Below are 17,886 nucleotides of genomic sequence, written 5' to 3' on the forward strand. Positions count from 1 at the left end.
GCTACATTCTTGCGCCCTCCTTCCCCGCATGCGCGTGGCATCGAAAAAATGGCAATTATATAGGATGGGATAGCGCCAGGGCGGGTGGGCGGGTCCAGCCGCTGGTCAGAACTACTGGTTTGCTCGAACCAGTCCAAACTGGCATCAGCCCACCTCTGCCTATGGCCCAAACACTGCATCTCAAGGATAAGACAAAGAAGAATGATTTAACAGACCAAGATTAAGACTTGCTGGATTATAAATCTCATTCTTTCCATTCAAAAATTGATTGTTGCCTGGGAAGAAATACTAGTGGCTCATTTTAAACAAATGTCAAACAAAAATGAGGTTTCGTAGTGACCCAATGTATAAATGAACTCTAATGTTGGAATTAGAACGTGATTTTAAGAGAAACCACTGCAGTTTGCTCTATAATGAACAGATCAAGTGTACATTCTTGAAGATAGCTTGCAGGGATGTTCATGCTTTGGAAATGATTCAGAAAGAGTACTTTAAACTGCAGAGGAGAACAAATTGCGGTATCTCTTTAAACTCGCTGTGTCTTTTTTGCCCGACATTTCCACTATGGCTGATTTAAAGAGTTGATTCCTTAAATCAATGATGTTTATTTTCAACTCTGAAGAATGGTCCTTCCACCTTGCTGCATTGCAGGCTTCTATGTTCTTCTGAATCATTTTAATTCTTGCACAGATTATGGATGCTGTCTATTGTTCTGTAATAACATCCAAGCCAGTAACAATTGATTTCCTGAGCATCGTTAATAACGAAAATTTGGACATGAAACACCTCTTTTCCTTGTGTTTTAGAGGCAAGGAAGGAGGGTGAGGTTCATCTGAGCACCCACAGCAAATATACAGGCATTCATCCAGATTAGTTTATTTATCCATCTACCCAGAATTGATCCATCTACTCATTTACCAAGACTTAAAGTTTTGTAGCTTTCCCTAGTCATGATGTTTCCATGATGTGTTAAGAATTTTGGAAACTACGGTTCTTAAGATATTTTATGGGTGCCAAGTTTGGAAAATCCTGATTTATTCGGAATAGCATTGATTCCCGATATCATCTCATACAGAGGGGTGGCCAATAAGGTAAAGGTAAAGATTCCCCTTGCCCATATGTGCTAGTTGTTCCTGACTCTAGAGGGTGGTGCTCATCTCTGTTTTAAAGCCGAAGAGCCAGCGCTGTCTGAAGTCGTCTCTGTGGTCATGTGGCCGGCATGACTAAATGCCGAAGGCTCACACAATACTGTTACCTTCCCATCAAAGGTGGTTCCTATTTTTCTACTTGCATTTTTACATGCTTTCGAACTGCTAGGTTGGCAGAAGTTGTAACAAGTAACGGGAGCTCACTCCATTATGTGGCCCTAGGATTTCGAACCGCCGAACTGCCGACCTTTCTGATCGACAATCTCAGCGTCTTAGCCACTGAGGCACTGCATCCCTTCGGCCAATACCCTATCCTTTACTTATATGTTTAAACTGGGATTACTAAAGGTAGTATCTTTACCTTTAGTAGAAAGTCTTTATGTAAAGGCATCTTATTCTTGTCCTATCATGCTCTGTAATGCTGTTTCCAAGGGACCCAAATCAAATGACTAATATCTATTCTGAATAGTCAGGATATTGGAAGATAAAACTTTGGACTGAATTGGTGGAGAAATTGATGACTGGCCAATTCACTGAAAAATATAAGATGTATTTCACTGCTATCAAGAAACCCCGGAGCAGCATTAGTAGTGGAAACGTCTCTGCTAGTAATACTGCCAATGTTATAGCGATCTGTTTGATACATCACATTAATTGCTTAACACCGTTTTGCTGAACAAGCTGCAATCATTTCATTTCTCATAATGCACTAAGCCAAAATAAAACAAATTATATAATAGCTTAGTGGAATGCTTAAATCCAATTTATCTCCTTGCTGTGGTTCTGAATTGATTTTCAGTTACTTCCTCCTCTTTAAAAAAAGAAAGAAAGAAAGAAAATAGATTAACAATTATTTACCAAGACCGGGCTTGTGACTGATTCCCAGTTCGTTTCAGATGCAACAGGCTGAAGATCATCCTGAAGACCAAAGAGAAACACACATACACAAACACACAAAAAATAAGGTCACGCTGGTATTTTCTCTTTTCTTTTCTGAGAGCATCAGTTACACAGGTGATCCATCCTTCATATACCTTTACTCTTCCTCACTCTCAGTTTGTATTAGGAATAAAACCTGGCATTTTATCTTCTAGTACTGTGATGGCGAACCTATGGCACGCGTGCCACAGGTGGCACACAGAGCCATGTTAGCTGGCACGGCAGCCCGTGTTTTTCAGCCTTCCAGAGGGTTGGGGGAGGCTATTTTTGCCCTCCCCAGGCATCAGGAAAGCCTCGGGAGGGCAAAAAAACAGGCCCAATGGGTCAACTGGAAGTTTGGGAACAAACTGGGGAGGGTGAAAACTCTCCCACATGCAGGAGGCATGTGCACACATGGGGGTGGGTGAGGGGTGGCCGTGCGCGCATGCACAGGTGGGTGGGCCAAAGGTGGGTTCCTACCAGTTCGGACCAGTTCAGCCGAATAGGTAGCAACTTGGCCCGCCACGCCCCTCAACTGATTCTCTTGGCGTCGCCGTAGGCATGCCATCTTGTTTTTTAAAAGTACTATGCATGCACACATAGAGTGTATCAAGCACGTCCCTAAACAAACCAGTAGCAGCAGCTGCCGGAACTTACCTCTGGTGCACGCAATAGCACGCACACAATTTTGGCACACCTTTAGAAAAAGGATAGCCATCACTGTTCCAGTAAGTCACTACTAGATAATATACCTCATTTTTATACAGAAAGAAAAAGAGTGCATAAATACAACTAGCTCTTTAAAAAGGCTAATTTTGAGCAGGAAATTATGTGGCTTGCTTTAGAGTATTGTACCAAAATAGAAGAGTCTATATTTGTCATCTTTGTTTCTCTGACAGGAGCCATTGCCTCACAACAGCTGTGCTGACTGAATCTGGATGCATTAAGCTATTATTAAAAGCACAGGAGCAGCTCCACAGACAAAAGAGGAAAAATAACATTCTCTCTGAGTAAGGCAAAAAATAGACAAGAGGTGTTTCTGGCGCTTGAGACAGAATATCCAAACAGCACCTCACGGGGATGCCCAAATGGCTAAGCCAATTGAGTGGAAAGAGACATACATTAAAAGTAGACAAAAGAACTCTGAATATATCTGACAATGGAAGGAGGAAGATTATGGTGGTCGAAAAGGAGCAGGCAATCTAAGAGAAGGGGGGAAAAGGGGGGGGGGTCAAAAGAGAAAGAAATCAAAGAACAAAGAAGGAAGAGGAGGAAACAGCGTTAATACTATTTTCAAAAGCCACAGCTTCTGCAAAACCCAAATGTAGAATTTATATTGCAACTCATTTTCCTACCTAGCAGCAAACACATCCTATATAATGGATCAGTGTTAGGTTAATGGTTGTTTTCTTTCAGTCGGCTAGCGAAGTATTAAAGTTGATTTCTTTTCTCTTCACATCAAATAGTGGCAATTCATACAATTCTTCCACTGGTTTATTATCTTAGTATAGAACAGTGTTTCCTAACCTCACCAACTTTAAATATGGGGACTCCCAACTCCCACAATGTTTTGTTGTTTTTGAGTCCTGCAATCCCTTGAAAGGTAACAGTAAAGGTTTTCCTTGCACGTATGTGCTAGTTGTTCCCGACTCTAGGGGGCGGTGCTCATCTCCATTTCAAAGCCGAAGAGCCAGCGCTGTCTGAAGACATCTCCGTGGTCATGCGGCTGGCATGACTAAATGTCGAAGGTGCACAGAATGCTGTTACCTTCCCACAAAAGTGATCCCTATTTTTCTACATGCATTTTTTACATGCTTTCAAACTGCTAGGTTGGCAGAAGCTGGTACAAGTAACGAGAGCTCACCCCATTATGCTGCACTAGGGATTCGAACTGTCGAACTGCTGTCCTTTCTGATCGACAAGCTCGGCACCTTAGCCTCTGAGCCACTTTCAATATAATCCCTTATGTAATCTCAAATGATGTTGTCCTAGTATCACAGAAAACTGTTGTCCTTATACCATATTCTACTCTATGCATAGAACCAATTGGAGTGCTTTTTTCTCTTGGCTTTATGCTGAGAGGTTATGGGATATTTTGTTTTTTCCACACTGCCTCTTCCCTATGTTGCAGTTGAACTGACCCTTAAATATCCAGAAGTCCTTTTTTTCCCCCAGAAGAGTGCTGCTTCTGCCTACATAGCACAGTGGCGATAAATAAATAAGTCCCTTTGCAATCATCATTGTTGCCTTGAACACCAGTGTTGCCATGGTACCATGCAACCACATAACACTTTCATCATTTGGAGCAAAAGCAGATCTGCCATGTTGGATCCATTTCTGCCTTCATTTTCTTTAAAAAAAATGCTAAATTAAAATGAATTAGAATGCGCATTTTAAATATACTTTGGGAATATTTTTAAATTGATTGTCTCAAATTCACATAAAGAAGGAAGAGAGGGAGAGGAGATGACTGATGATAGCCAGCTAGCCAGCCAGCCAGCCGGCCGGCCGGCCGGCCAGATAGATAGATGGATGGATAGATAGATAGATAGATAGATAGATAGATAGATAGATAGATAGATAGATAGATAGATAGATAGACAGATAGACAGACAGATTGTGACTATCCTTGTGATAGATATATAGATGATAGCTAGCTAGCTAGATGATGATGAAAGAAATACAGAGAAAGAAAGGAAGGAAGGAAGGAAGGAAGGAAGGAAGGAAGGAAGGAAGAAAGGAAGGAAGGGGCTGTCAACTTGTGAAATACACAGATGATAGCTAGTTAGCCATCCATTCATCCAGCTAGATAGACTGAAGATAGATAGATAGATAGACAGACAGACAGACAGACAGACAGACAGACAGACGGACGGACGGACGGAGGGATGGATGTAGGTAGGTAGGTAGGAAGGTAGGTAGGTAGGTAGGTAGGTAGGAAGGAAGGAAGGAAGGAAGGAAGGAAGGAAGGAAGGAAGGTAGAGACAGTCAGATAGACAGATAGATAGAGGCTGCCCATTTATAATAGATGGATAGTTAGACTGATATGCAGATAATATTAAACATAATGAAAATATTTGGCCAATATGAAAGCCAGTAAATAGCCACACTTAGGCTTGGCTTATTAATTGGAAGTGTGTTGTTCCTGGCATACAAACATACAAAAGAATCATTGCATATTTCTTTTGCGGGGAAAATCATAAAAACCCAAAGCTGCATGATAACCTTGCTTTTGAAAAAAAAAAGAAATTGGAGAAATGGGGTGGAAAAACTACTAAGTTATTTTTGAGCTGCTTAATGGGAGCTTAGTGGGATTTTCTCCCTCTCTCTAATGCTACACCTTAAATATCCAGGAACCACACATACACAGAGCTGCTGAGGAAATTGGCTGCCAATGTACATTAGCAGCCATAATTCCTTTATTAACGATGACTATGTTAAGAGTAATATGAAATGATGTACTCAATGTCTATTAATTCTCCCTGTCATACTTACTTGTTGTAATAGGAAGGAGAGGATGATATTCCAAAATCTTATCAAAAATATATGAAAGTTTTCAGCTGCAATTAGAATCAAGGACAGTCTGAGCTTATTTTTCTATTTATGGAAAGCAAACAGTGTAAAAGAGAAAGGGAAACTAATTCTTCTTATTAAAGAGAAGATTCCTTCTACACAAAAGATTAGCCGGTCAGAGAGAAAGATTCAGTTCTAATGTATCAGAAAGCGTTCAACTTCCAACTGCTCATTAGTCATTTCTTCCTCATAAGATAATTCTGCAAGTTGGACTGGAAAAAGGTTTACAACCTTACAGCAGCTGGTCAGCTATTAAATCAGGGGTGTCCCAACTTGGGAACTTTAAGACTTGTGGACTTCAACTCCCAGAATTCCCCAGCCAGCATGGCTGGCTGGGGAATTCTGGGAGTTGAAGTCTACAAGTCTTAAAGTTCCCAAGTTTGGACACCCCTGTATTAAATCATCATTACCTTAACCTATCTTTCTATCAGCCATCATATATTTGATACTGAACAGACACAAAGAAACACTTTTTGTGAAGCCTGGATTCGTAAACGTGTCCTCCTTCAGTTGCTGGCTTTTATAACATCATCCACCTGAGATTAGACTGGCTCTTTCAGTAAAACCCAGTTGTCTGAATGAACGAGGAGTCTGACTGAGTCTACAATGGTTCTTGCCTATTTACCTCAAAGTCATATCCCTCATTCTCTACAGTTGAGCTACCTTCCCTGAGATATAACATTGTGCTGAATTATTTGTATTCTTAATATTGTGATTTTTAAAAAAAATATTATCCCTATGACAAAATATTCCTGAGACAGTGGAAGCCAGGTTATTCTTGTAGCTAGTGTTTTATGGGTTATGATTTCAAGAGAAGCTGTAATTATTCAGATCCTTTTTAGAAGGAGCATGAATAAGCTATTTTTGTTATTGGTAACTATAAGCAGCATAAAAGCATAAAATTGCAGCTGTGGAAGGGAGTATTGAAGTATTTTGTGTGTTACCACAGAAACAGGGATTTAAATCCAGCAAATTCTGACAGGTTCTGGAGAACCGGTAGTGGAAATTTTGAGTAGTTCCAAGAACCGGCAAATCCCACCTCTGGCTGTCCCCAGAGTGGGGTGGGAATGGAGATTTTGCAGTATCCTTCCCCTGCCATGCCCACCAAGTCACACCACACCCACCAAGAGATCACAAAATCTCCAGAACCGTAAGGTCTACAAACTTGAAATTTGGCATGTATGTTCCTCTTGGCTTCTAGGTGCTCACTAAGAAAAGATTTTTTGAAATGACCATCAAATTGTTAGTATTTCTTATACGTAGGAAGTATTCCTTAGCTCTGATGCTAAGGAGTTCTACTCCCCCTCCCCACCTGAAAAGAACTCCGTTCCAACTGCCAGTTGCCTTATATTAACACGCACTGATGCTAAGGAGTTAGACATTCTACTCCCCCTCCCCACCTGAAAAGAACTCTGTTCCAACTGCCAGTTGCCTCACATTCTGTTACCTCAGTTCAAACTGGCAGACATTCCATTCCTTCACTCAGCAGTGATCTGTGGCACCTCAACAAGAAATCTATGCCTTCCACCTATGGAACTGCTTCTGGACCCAAGGCGGCGGGAGTGATATTCCCTTATGTGTTTCAATCACCAACCACCACTGATCCAACAGATTGAACCGGAGTGAATCAGATTTTTCCTGCATTGCCTGGTCACATAGTTTCATCGTGAAGTACGGGTATCCAGCTAGTAGATAAACATTTAGAATTTCTTCTGTGTGTAGTCTCTCTGTAGATAAGGAGAGCTCATATTGAGGATCTTTCCCTTTTGTTTTGCCTTTCAAATCCCCTGGATCTGCCTCTCCCCCTCCTTATCCCTAGATAGCGGAGGTGAAGATTTTAATCTCATTCTTAATAGAAAATTCAGTCCCCGTGAGAGAACGCTTTGTTCTTCCCTAATGATGGACAGCTTTGGGAGTCAAAACCTGCCTTGAGTAAAAATTGCAAAACAAAACAAAACTCTACACTCTACCAAATGCTTCCATAGCCTCTCCTGTATGCAGCAGAGCAGAAACGTGACTCTTTGGGCTTAACAGGAGGCTAACAATTGTGATGTGAAAGAAGAAAGATGTCATTTTTATGTCAGCTTTTTACTTGGTTGGAGGGAAATTTATGGATAACATGTTCGAAGTGGTGCTGTAACTAAGCGCTTTCAGAATTGTGTATCTGAAGCAAAGATATACATGGTTTTCTTTCTTAAGATTCAGATACTGTGGGAATAAGAAGATGCTCAATTCGTTGGCTGGAAATATTTCTGTGGTAAATATTTTTAAAAACCTTGGCTTCCCAGATATTTATCTATTTATCTTAAAAAAGAAGGGGTGGTGGTGCTGAAATCATTTAGTCCAGTAGTTCTCAGACTGTGGTCCACAGACCCATGGGGGTCTGCAAATGTTGTCACAGGGAGTCCGTAAAGGCTTGAAGAAATGTTATGATTTAAATCTTGAGCAAAATCGGGGGGGGGGGGGGCACAAAAGGTATCGTATTTTTTGGAGTATAAGACGCACTAGAGTATAAGACGCACCAAGATTTTGAAGAGGCAAATAAAAAAAAGTTTTTGCACTCTGCAGACCTCCCCAAAACGGCCCATTTTTCCATGAAAATAGGCCCATTTTCCCCCCAAAAAAGGGCATGCATAGCCTTTAGGAGGCTTATAGAGTGCTCCTGGGGGCTGGGGGGGGGGGGCAAAATTGAGCAAAACCCACCCCATTTTTCACTCATTTCTGCCCTCCCCAGCCCCCAGGAGCACTCTGAAAGCCTCCTAAAGGCTATGCACAGCCATTTTGGTAAAGGGGGGAGGGTTCAGGAGGCAAAAAAATGATGTATTCAGTGAATAAGATGCACCCAGATTTTCAGCCTCTTTTTTGAGGGAAAGAGGTACGTCTTATACTCCGAAAAATATGGTACTTAACAGATTTAACAGATTAATAGAGTTGGAAGAGACCATGTAGATCATCTAATCCAGGGATGTCCAAACTTGGCAACTTTAAGACTTGTGGACTTCAACTCCCAGAATTCTGGGAGTTGAAGTCCACAAGTCTTAAAGTTGCCAAGTTTGGACACCCCTGATCTAGTCCAACCCCCCCCCCCCTAGCAAGAGACACTACACTAGTGATGGTGACTTTTTTTGGCACCGAGTGCCCAAACTGAAATGCACACCAGAGTGCCGGAAACCCGAAGGTCAGGTGGCTGGTGCATGCATGCGCATCGGCTAGCTGGTCTTCGTGTTTCTGGCACTCTGGCATGCACGATGACCAGCTGGCCAGTGTGCATGTGCATGCCAGAAACCAGAAGAGCAGCTGGCGATGGCATGCGTGCCCACAGAGATGGCTTTGTGTGCCACCTCTTGCATGCATGCAATAGGTTTCCATCGCAGCACTACGCCATTTCTGACAAATGGCAGTCCAATCTCTTCTTGAAAGCCTCCAGTGACAACTTGCGAAAGGGGGTCCGTGTGGAAGAAAAGGTTGAGAACCACTGAGTTCGGCAATGGAGCATTCTCTTTCATGTTCCCTTTAAAAATGAGATATGGATATATTTAGAGCGTCATCCTATGCACTTTTTATAAGTGCCACTAACTTCTGTAGGGATCACTCCCAGGTTGGTTAGCGTTGCAGATCAAAATGTCATTTTGCATTTAAAACAATGGATGCACTTCCTATGCAAATGTCAACAATTAATCAGCTGATGATCTGATTAAGATTTCTGGCATTACTGTGACAGACTTGTTTATTATTATTAGCAATGGCTGGATTCCCAAATGTCTTTCAGCTCATCTTAAAGGCTTATGCAATTATTATACCACCCAATGTGCACCCAATTATTTATTTAACATGCTAATCCTTATTGACAAGTTCTAAAAGTCTCCTGAAATGCCCCTTCTGTTTCTGGAGTGCCCCTTCTACAGCTTTCGATTGCTTAGGAAAAATAATTTGAAGACCTCTTAGGTTCATGCTTCCATCCTCATGCTTCTTTTAATAATTTTTTGTTATTTTATGTAAAAGGTAAAGGTTCCCCTCGCATATATTGGCTAGTCATTCTCGACTCTAGGGGGCGGTGCTCATGTCCGTTTCAAAGCCGAAGAGCCAGTGCTGTCCAAAGACATCTCCATGATCATGTGGCCGGCATAACTAAATGCCGAAGGTGCATGGAACACTGTTACCTTCCTGCCAAGATGGTCCCTATTTCTCTATTTGCATTTTTACATGCTTTCGAACTGCTAGGTTGGCAGAAGCTGGGACAAGTAAAGCTCACTCCGTTATCCAGCACTAGGGATTCAAACTGCCGAACTGCCATCCTTTCTGATCGAGAAGCTGAGTGTCTTAGCTACTGAGCCACCACATCCCTCTTTGTTATCTTAACCGTAGTTCAAACAAGTTTGAATGGGAAAAAGTAAATTGGAAGTTCTTGGCAATCTTCTTGTCACTCTACCCATAACTGCAGAATCTAGTATCTTTCTCACCCTCTCATCTCTTTATTCCTTTTTGTCTTATCTCCATCTGCTCTCAGCTTTTAAAAGAAAAAGCAGCAATTCAATTTTTCCCCTCCTTTTTTTTCTTCTTACTTTCTGCCCTGGCTTTGACTTCTGAAATATGCCGGGCAGCAGAAAGAGTGATTGTTTGTTGCTCACACAACACAAACGAGTCAATGAAAAACCTAATATGAGACTTTCTTTCTTGCTGATCATTATGTAAGATGAGCCTAGGTGGTTTTTGAATCTTGGTAAATACCTTGATTGACTAATTGATTCGTTGACTGATTGATTGTGTGCCATTAAGTCATTCTTGATTCTTAGTGACCACACAGATTTTCTCCATGATAATCTGCTCTTAACCTAGTCCTTCAAGTCTTCCAACAGTACATCCACAGCTACTGTAACTAAGTCCATCTGTTGTGGCCCACCAGCGACCAGCAGAGCTGGCAGCATATTCGGACAGTGAGGAGGTTGGGGAGGAACATGGGCCAGTCCTGGAGTCTGGGGATGGCTCTGATGAGGGCTCTGCATCGGAGGCAGAGAGGGGGCCAGGACCGTCTGACAGTTATCAGCTGGAGAGGAATTCACTGTAAATTAAATAAAAGGGGTTTATTAGGATGAGGACTTGGCTTCATGCTGCTGGGGAAGCCTAGGTCAGAACACTATCCTTCTTGCCGCTGGTCCTCTTCCTGTTTTCTTTCCGTCCATCCTTCCCAACATTAGAACCTTCTCCAGAGAGCCGGGACTTCACACAATGTGTTTTTAAGAAGACAACCATTTGTTTGAAATGATATAGGGCGGGGGTATCAAACTCAGGTTGTCATGGCGACATCATATGATATATCATGACTTCCCACCCCGCTTTGCTAAATTGGGTGTGGCCAGCACATGATGCATCCAGCTCGTGGGCAGCGAGTTTGTCAGCTCTGGTATAGAGTTTCTTGCTTGAGGAAGGGATGGGACTATTAGACCTCCAAGGTCCTTTCCAACTCTCTTATTCTGTTACTCTGCGTATTTCTTGACTGCTGGTTTCCCAACTATTGATGGATAAATATTATAAACTGTCAGAATGCAGCCACTGATTGGGTTTATACATTCTACCGTGTTTCCCCAAAAATACAACATGTCCTGATAATAAGGCCATGCCACATTTTTTGTATGGGTCAAAATGGAAGCCCTGCTCCGAAAATAAGCCCCCTGGACAACCCCCACCCCCAAGCCAGGCCGAGTGCCACTCACCAACCTAGAGGTATCCCGAAGGTGCCAAGTGGCAGGAATGGGGTGGGGGGGGACAAAAGCTCGTGTTGCTTGGCACCTTTGGGATACCTCTAAGTCGGTGAGCAGTGCTGTGCCCAACTGGGGAGGGGGGTTGCCAGGCGGTTGCTCTCTTGCGAGCGGGCTGTCAAAAGCACAGCCTCAGGGTCGAATGGCTGCATTGCACTGTCGCAGCAGCACTACACAGCAGCCATGAGGTGACCACACTCACGAGCAGCCACCCGGCAACCCCCCTTTCCAGCCAGGCACAGCACCATTCACTGACCTAGGGGTATCGCCAAGCCACGTGAGGTCTTGTTCGCTGCCCTCTGGCTCCCGTGGCTTGGTGTGTTTGGAATGCCTCTAGGTCAGTGAATGGGGATCCTGGAGAGGGGGGTTACGCGAGCAGCTTTTCCGCTCCCTGCTCGCGCACATCCCACCCTCATGATGCTGGGAGTGCAACTTTTCATACATGTTGCATCTTCTTTTGGGCTTACTTGCAATCCTAAAATCAGGTGGGATTGCTGCTTTTATATCAGCTCCCTGCTATGTGGCAGCTTCTCTGACTCTTTAGTCAAACTGACAGTTCAGTTTACTCCCAGACTTTTTTGGGTGTGGAATCAGAGGTGGTCTAGGACAGGGGTGTCAGCCTCAATTTCATTGAGGCTGCATCAGGTTTGTGTTTGACCTCGGGTGGACCAGGGTGGGCATGGCCCAGCATGGTGTCACTTGTGTTGGGGGGCACCGGGGTTGGCCCAAGTGCTCTGCCAGCAAAAATGGGCTCCCAAGCTTGATTTTCTGCTATGATGGCCTTCTACAACCCTCTGACAATGAAAATGGAGCCCGAGTGTGTGTATGTCACGCATGGCCTTCGTAAGTTCTGTTTTTGGCTGGGACGGCCTCCTGCAACCTTTTGACAATGAAAATGGAGCTCAGGGTGTGTGTATGTCATGCATGGCCTTCGTAAGTTCTGTTTTTGGCTGGGACTGCCTCCTGCAATCCTCTGACAATAAAAATGGAGCTCGGGGGAGGAGGGCATGCATGGTCCTCATGAGTTCTATTTTTGGCTGGGACAGCCTCCTGCAATCTCTGCCAGCAAAAACGGAGCTCGGGAGGGTGGAGCTCCATTTTTGCTGGCAGAAGCACCATGGGCTAGTCCTTCACTATTTCCAGGGGGACCCTGCAGGCCAGATCTAAGCACCCTGTGGGTGGATCTGGCCCCCAGGCCTTGAGTTTGACATCCCTGGTCTTGGAGCTCATGGACACCATGGCAACCAAGGACCTGATGAAGATGTGGGGGCACAATACAGTTGAAAAGGTGTGTGTGTGTGGGGGAACAACATCCTGGAAGAAAGCAAAGGCAAGCTACTTCTGTTATTGCCAAGACAACCACATGTTTGACCTGAGAGAACTGAGCTTAGGTTGTAGGAAATTTTACTTTGGACCTTGTCTTTAAGATTCCCTTTGAGGAGATCTTTCTTTTGTTTTCTTCTTGCTACATTTTTTTAAGCATAAAAGCAAACCTATCTTTTCTAGACATTCATTAGTAACACCTGCAAAGCTTTGAAATAGGTTTTTGATTTGGCAAAGCTTTGATCACCCCACCCCACTGAAACAGATATGCATATCAAAGTGTGGCAATTTGCTTCGAAGGGCAAATCTGAATCAAGAGTTTTCAAAGCGCTTTGCAATATGCTGGATATGGCTTTTCTATTACTTCTAGATTGCTACACACACTATTAGAATTACAAGAGGAGTACAAAAACTCAGACCACAGGATAGCCAAAAAAAAAAAAAAAAAAAAGAAGCGGTACTTTCCTATACCTTTTTACTGCCTTCTACCATCGTACAGATCTTTGCAGTGCAGATCTGGCAATCTTAAGCAGTACACAAGTTGCAATTTCAGTGTCATATTGAATGAAGGACCCAGTGGAATTGGGGACACTAAGTGGTGGGATGGATTCCCTGGCCCTGTAACAGGGAGCCAGCCACTCCATTTAAAAGCTCGTTAACTCTTTGCCTTTATGCAAAGTCTTTGGAGTGGTAAGTCAACATTATGCAGTGATACATCCCATTGCAGATAGCCATAAGTCTTAACTTTGCTCTCTTCTGTTAATGAAATGTTTTCTTCCGCTCACCCAGTAAACCCTATTAGGGACTCAACTGATATCTCATCAAACTGTATGTGGCCTTCAGGCTGGCCTTATGTTTAAACTTGTCAGTCCTCCCCAGGTAAACCAGACAGAGTGAACAACTAGATGAGCTAATTCTACTTTATAGTAAGGCTCTTACTGGCAATGTGTGAAAAGATGACATTGGATAGAATGCCCAGGAAATCTATAAAATGTGCAGCTTTTTAGGCAAAGTACGAAAAGTCTATGTTATATTAATATGCTATATACCCATGATGGCGAACCTATGGCATGCGTGCCACAGGTGGCATGCGGAGCCCTCTCTGTGGGCACGCGAGACATTGTCCCAGCTCAGCTCCACCGTGCATGTACACCTCCTGCAGGCCAGCTAATTTTCAGGTCTCTGCCGTGCAAGTGCTGGGGGCGGAGCACATGCGAGATGCGCGAACATGCATTGGGGTGGGGGTGGGGGTACGGTGCACCTTGTTTTGGATCCCAGGAGGCTTCAGGGAGGCCTGCTAGACCTGTTTTTGGTCCCAGGAGGCTGCAGGGAAGCCTGCTAGGCTCAAAATGGGGCATGGAGGGGTTGCGGGGGGGGGGTTTCACATGTATATGCAGGGGGGTGGGGCACAGGGTGATGTCATGCACACATTGCATTTTGGGTGTGGGCACGCATGCACACAGTCGGCATGTGACAACAAAAAGGTTAGCCATCACTGCTATATACTTTTCTTAGGCTTTGTATAGCGATAGCACTTAGACTTATATACCGCTTTACAGTGCTTTACAGCCCTCTCTAAGCAGTTTACAGAGTCAGCCTATTGCCCCCAACAATCTGGGTCCTCATTTTACCCACCTCGGAAGGAAGAAAGACTGAGTCAACCTTGAGCCTGGTGAGATTTCAACTGCCAAATTGCAGGCAGCCGGCAGTCAGCAGAAGTAGCCTGCTGTACTGCACCCTAACCACTGGGCCACTGCGGCTCTTTTTTACATAATGCCTAGAAATTATTTTATTAATTTAATTGATATTGCCTATTCGCACATGGTGACTCAAGGCAGCTTACAGAATATAAAACCTCATTTAAAACAATAAAACGAATCAAAAAAAGAATCAAATAAGTTAATATAATATAACAAAAATCACCACCCATCCCGCACTCCCTGGTGACAGAAGATCACACGAGCCATTTAGTGGGCTCCATCCTGCTCTAGGTTCCCCAGGCCTGCTGGCAGAACCAGGTCTTCAGGCCCTCCCAGAAGAGTGTTAGACTGGGGGGCCATTCTAATCTCTGGGGGAATGATGTTCCAGAGAGAGGGATCCACCATGGAGAAGGCCCTTCTTCTGGATGGGACACGCAACATTCTTTGCCTCCCCGCTCTGGTGAGTCCAGTAGATATGACCAACAAGAGATGATCCCTAAGATAACTTGATCCCAAGCCATGAAGAGCTTTAAAGGTGACAACCAGCATCTTGAATTTCACCTGGAAGCAAATCAACAGCCCATGCAGCCCCTGCAGGAGAGGTGATACATGTGGACGCCGAGGTCTGCGCAAAACCATGTGGGCTGCTGCATTTTGCACCAACTGTAGCTTCCAATTATGCAGAAGGACAAGAACTGTTTAGGCAAAGTATGAAAAGAGAGGCATGAAAAGGGTTAGGGTTAGGATTAAGTACAGGACTTTGCAATTGGGGAAAAAAGCAAGAGAAAAAGACCGGTATTGACTTACTTGTTGCAACAAGGAAGGCTAGAATGGCATTTTTGTGGGAGTATTTTATACTTTCAGCATGGCACAGAATGCCTAGGAAATGTGTGATATATAAGCATTTCATACTTTGACATCCCACTGAGGCCCGGTGGCGCAGTGGTTAGAGTACAGTACTGCAGGCTACTTCTGCTGACTGCCATCTGCCTGCAATTTGGCAATTCGAATCTCACCAGGCTGAAGGTTGACTGAGCCTTCCATCCTTCTGAGGTGGGTAAAATGAGGACCCAGATTGTTGGGGGCAATAGGCTGACTCTGTAAACTGCTTAGAGGGGGTTGTAAAGCACTGTAAAGTGGTATATAAGTTTAAGTGCCTAAAAATGCCTAATTTCACACATTGAGGGTAACAAGCTACATTAACAGAATCTTGCACACCTGAAGGTACAAACTTCCCACCGCTACTTTTAATAACTTGATCCACTAGGGTGGATCCTTCCTAAGTTTCTTCTTCTGACTGTTAAACCACTGGGGGCCACTGTCTCTCTTGTCTGATTGTTTCCTAGACAAGATCTCTTTCCCTCATCCCCCAAGGTCATCCACACAGGTCTCTCGAAACATCTGGGAAAGATTTAAATCTCCTGACCACAAATGGATGGGTGCTGGGTTAATACTTCCTGCCTTCAAAGTAGAGGAAAGATAACCACCAAGCCATTGCTTTGATTTCACCAAGTCTTTCCTGAGAGGAAGGGTTCAAATTTGCAAAGTAACTGCCAACTCTTTTGATCTCAGAAATCAGTGATCGGAGCCAGTACATTAAGTTCAGCCCATAAAGACATTCGTCATGCCAAATCTTCCAGGCCAGAAAAGCTAGCAATAAACACAAGCTTTTTTTAAAAAAATTATTTTTTTTAAAGCATTTTGAATGTTGCTGTGTTTATATTGCAATAGGTTACTTTCTGTATTGGTTCAGTTGATTGCTTTCTAAGATATTTGCAATATTTTCCATGACTATTTGAAGGCTCTCGTATTGATACAGATACAGATTGACAGAGTTGGAAGGGACCTTGTAGGTCATCTAGTCCAACCCCCCCCTTGAGCAGGAGACAGATGGCAATCCAGTCTCTTTTTGAAAGTCTCCAGTGATGAAGCTCCCATAACTTCTGAAGGCAAGCTGTTCCATTGTTGATTGTTCTCACGGTCAGAACATTTCTCCTTATTTCTAGGTTGAATCTCTCCTTGATCAGTTTCCACTCATTATTCTTTGTCTGGCCTTCCGGTGTCTTGGAAAATAGCTTGACCCCCTCCTCTTTGTGGCAGCCCCTCAAATATTGGAACACTACTATCATGTCTCCCCTGGTTCTTCTTTTAACTAGACTAGCCATGCCCAGTCCTGTAACCATTCTTCCTATGTTTTAGTCTCCAGTCCAGTCAAGTATTGTCAAGTATTGTCCTTTCATCATGCCTGCAAAGAAATACTGGAGTTTTTTTTTAATGTTATGGTAAAACACTTGGAGGTATTCTAATAAAACTTGCCAGGGATAATTAATAGCGCTACTGTATTTTCAGAAGTGTCGGTAGATAGTATTTATTGCAATAGCAATAGCACCAAGACTTATATACTGCTTCACGGTGCTTTACAGCTCTCTCTCGAAATGGTTTTCAGAGTCTGCATATTTCCCCCAACAATCTGGGTGCACTGACCTCGGAAGCATGGAAAGTTGAGTCAACCTTGAGCTGATCAGGATCAAACTCTTGGCAGTGGGCAGAGTCAGTCTGCAGTACTTCCCCTGTGGAGGCCTTTATTTTCATTCCATTCTTCCAAAAATGAAAAACCTTCAGACATTTTAATATGGGCAAATATTTCTTTCAAATTGGATCTGGTTGACCTCCAATTACATATCTGAAATGAATCATTTTCAGATTTTGAATCCCCAACTTGAATCAAATCAGTGCCAATTTAAATTTTGTGGAAGGGTACAAACCAACAAAAATGAGTCCCTGTGGATTTTACTCCAATAGTCATTGTCAACTATAGGGAGCAGTGCTCATCCCTGTTTCAAGACCTTTGAACCAGCACTGCCCAAAGACATTTCTGCTGTCTTGTGGCCAGCATGACGTCATGGAACACTGTTGCCTTCCCACCAAAGTGGCACCTGCTTATCTATTCACATTTGCATGTTTTTAAACTGCTCAGTTGGCAGGAGCTGGAGCAAGGATGGGAACTCACCCCATCACATGGTGCTCAGGTCTCGGATCTGAGCTGCTGGCTTTCCAGCCAACAAGCCCAGCATCTTAACGGCTGAGCCACTGTGCTGCCCATAAACAAACAAACAAACAAAAACAAACAAACAAACAAACAAGCAGCAGCTAAAATAAAATATTCCCCAGTGGCTGTTGGGCTAGACTTTTCCTTTCTTTCTTGGTGCAGTGTCGCTTGATTAATTAGATTCTGGTTAATTACATTTTGTACTTGGGCTCCTAATTGTTGTTTTATAGCATATTTGGGTTTAATTGGTGTTCGCTGCATTGCAGAGCTGTGCACTCAAAGGAGGGCTAAGCAAGGATATTGGATTTTTCTATAATGCTTTGATATCACACCTAAGTGCACATTTGTTCAATTGCATGGTGAGAGGAAGGGAAAGCCAGGTGCAATCTATGTGCTATTAAGCATCCATCTATGTGCAA

At 43.4% G+C, this 17,886-nt stretch overlaps 1 protein-coding gene across 1 annotated transcript in view; it reads right to left on the minus strand.

Annotated features, from left to right (window-relative positions):
• The window catches only part of PDGFD (platelet derived growth factor D), a 188,073-nt gene that overhangs the window by 23,837 nt on the left and 146,350 nt on the right, over window positions 1-17,886 (minus strand). The window contains exons 4-5 of the mRNA XM_081952375.1: window positions 2,007-2,066; window positions 433-496 (exon numbers count right to left, since the gene is read on the minus strand). Of these exons, the coding sequence (XP_081808501.1) occupies window positions 433-496; window positions 2,007-2,066 (124 nt within the window). The remainder of the gene's footprint in view (window positions 1-432; window positions 497-2,006; window positions 2,067-17,886) is intronic.

The sequence above is a fragment of the Natrix helvetica genome, assembly GCF_964273705.1.
Source record: "Natrix helvetica genome assembly, chromosome: 4".
Classification (NCBI taxonomy): domain Eukaryota; kingdom Metazoa; phylum Chordata; class Lepidosauria; order Squamata; family Natricidae; genus Natrix; species Natrix helvetica.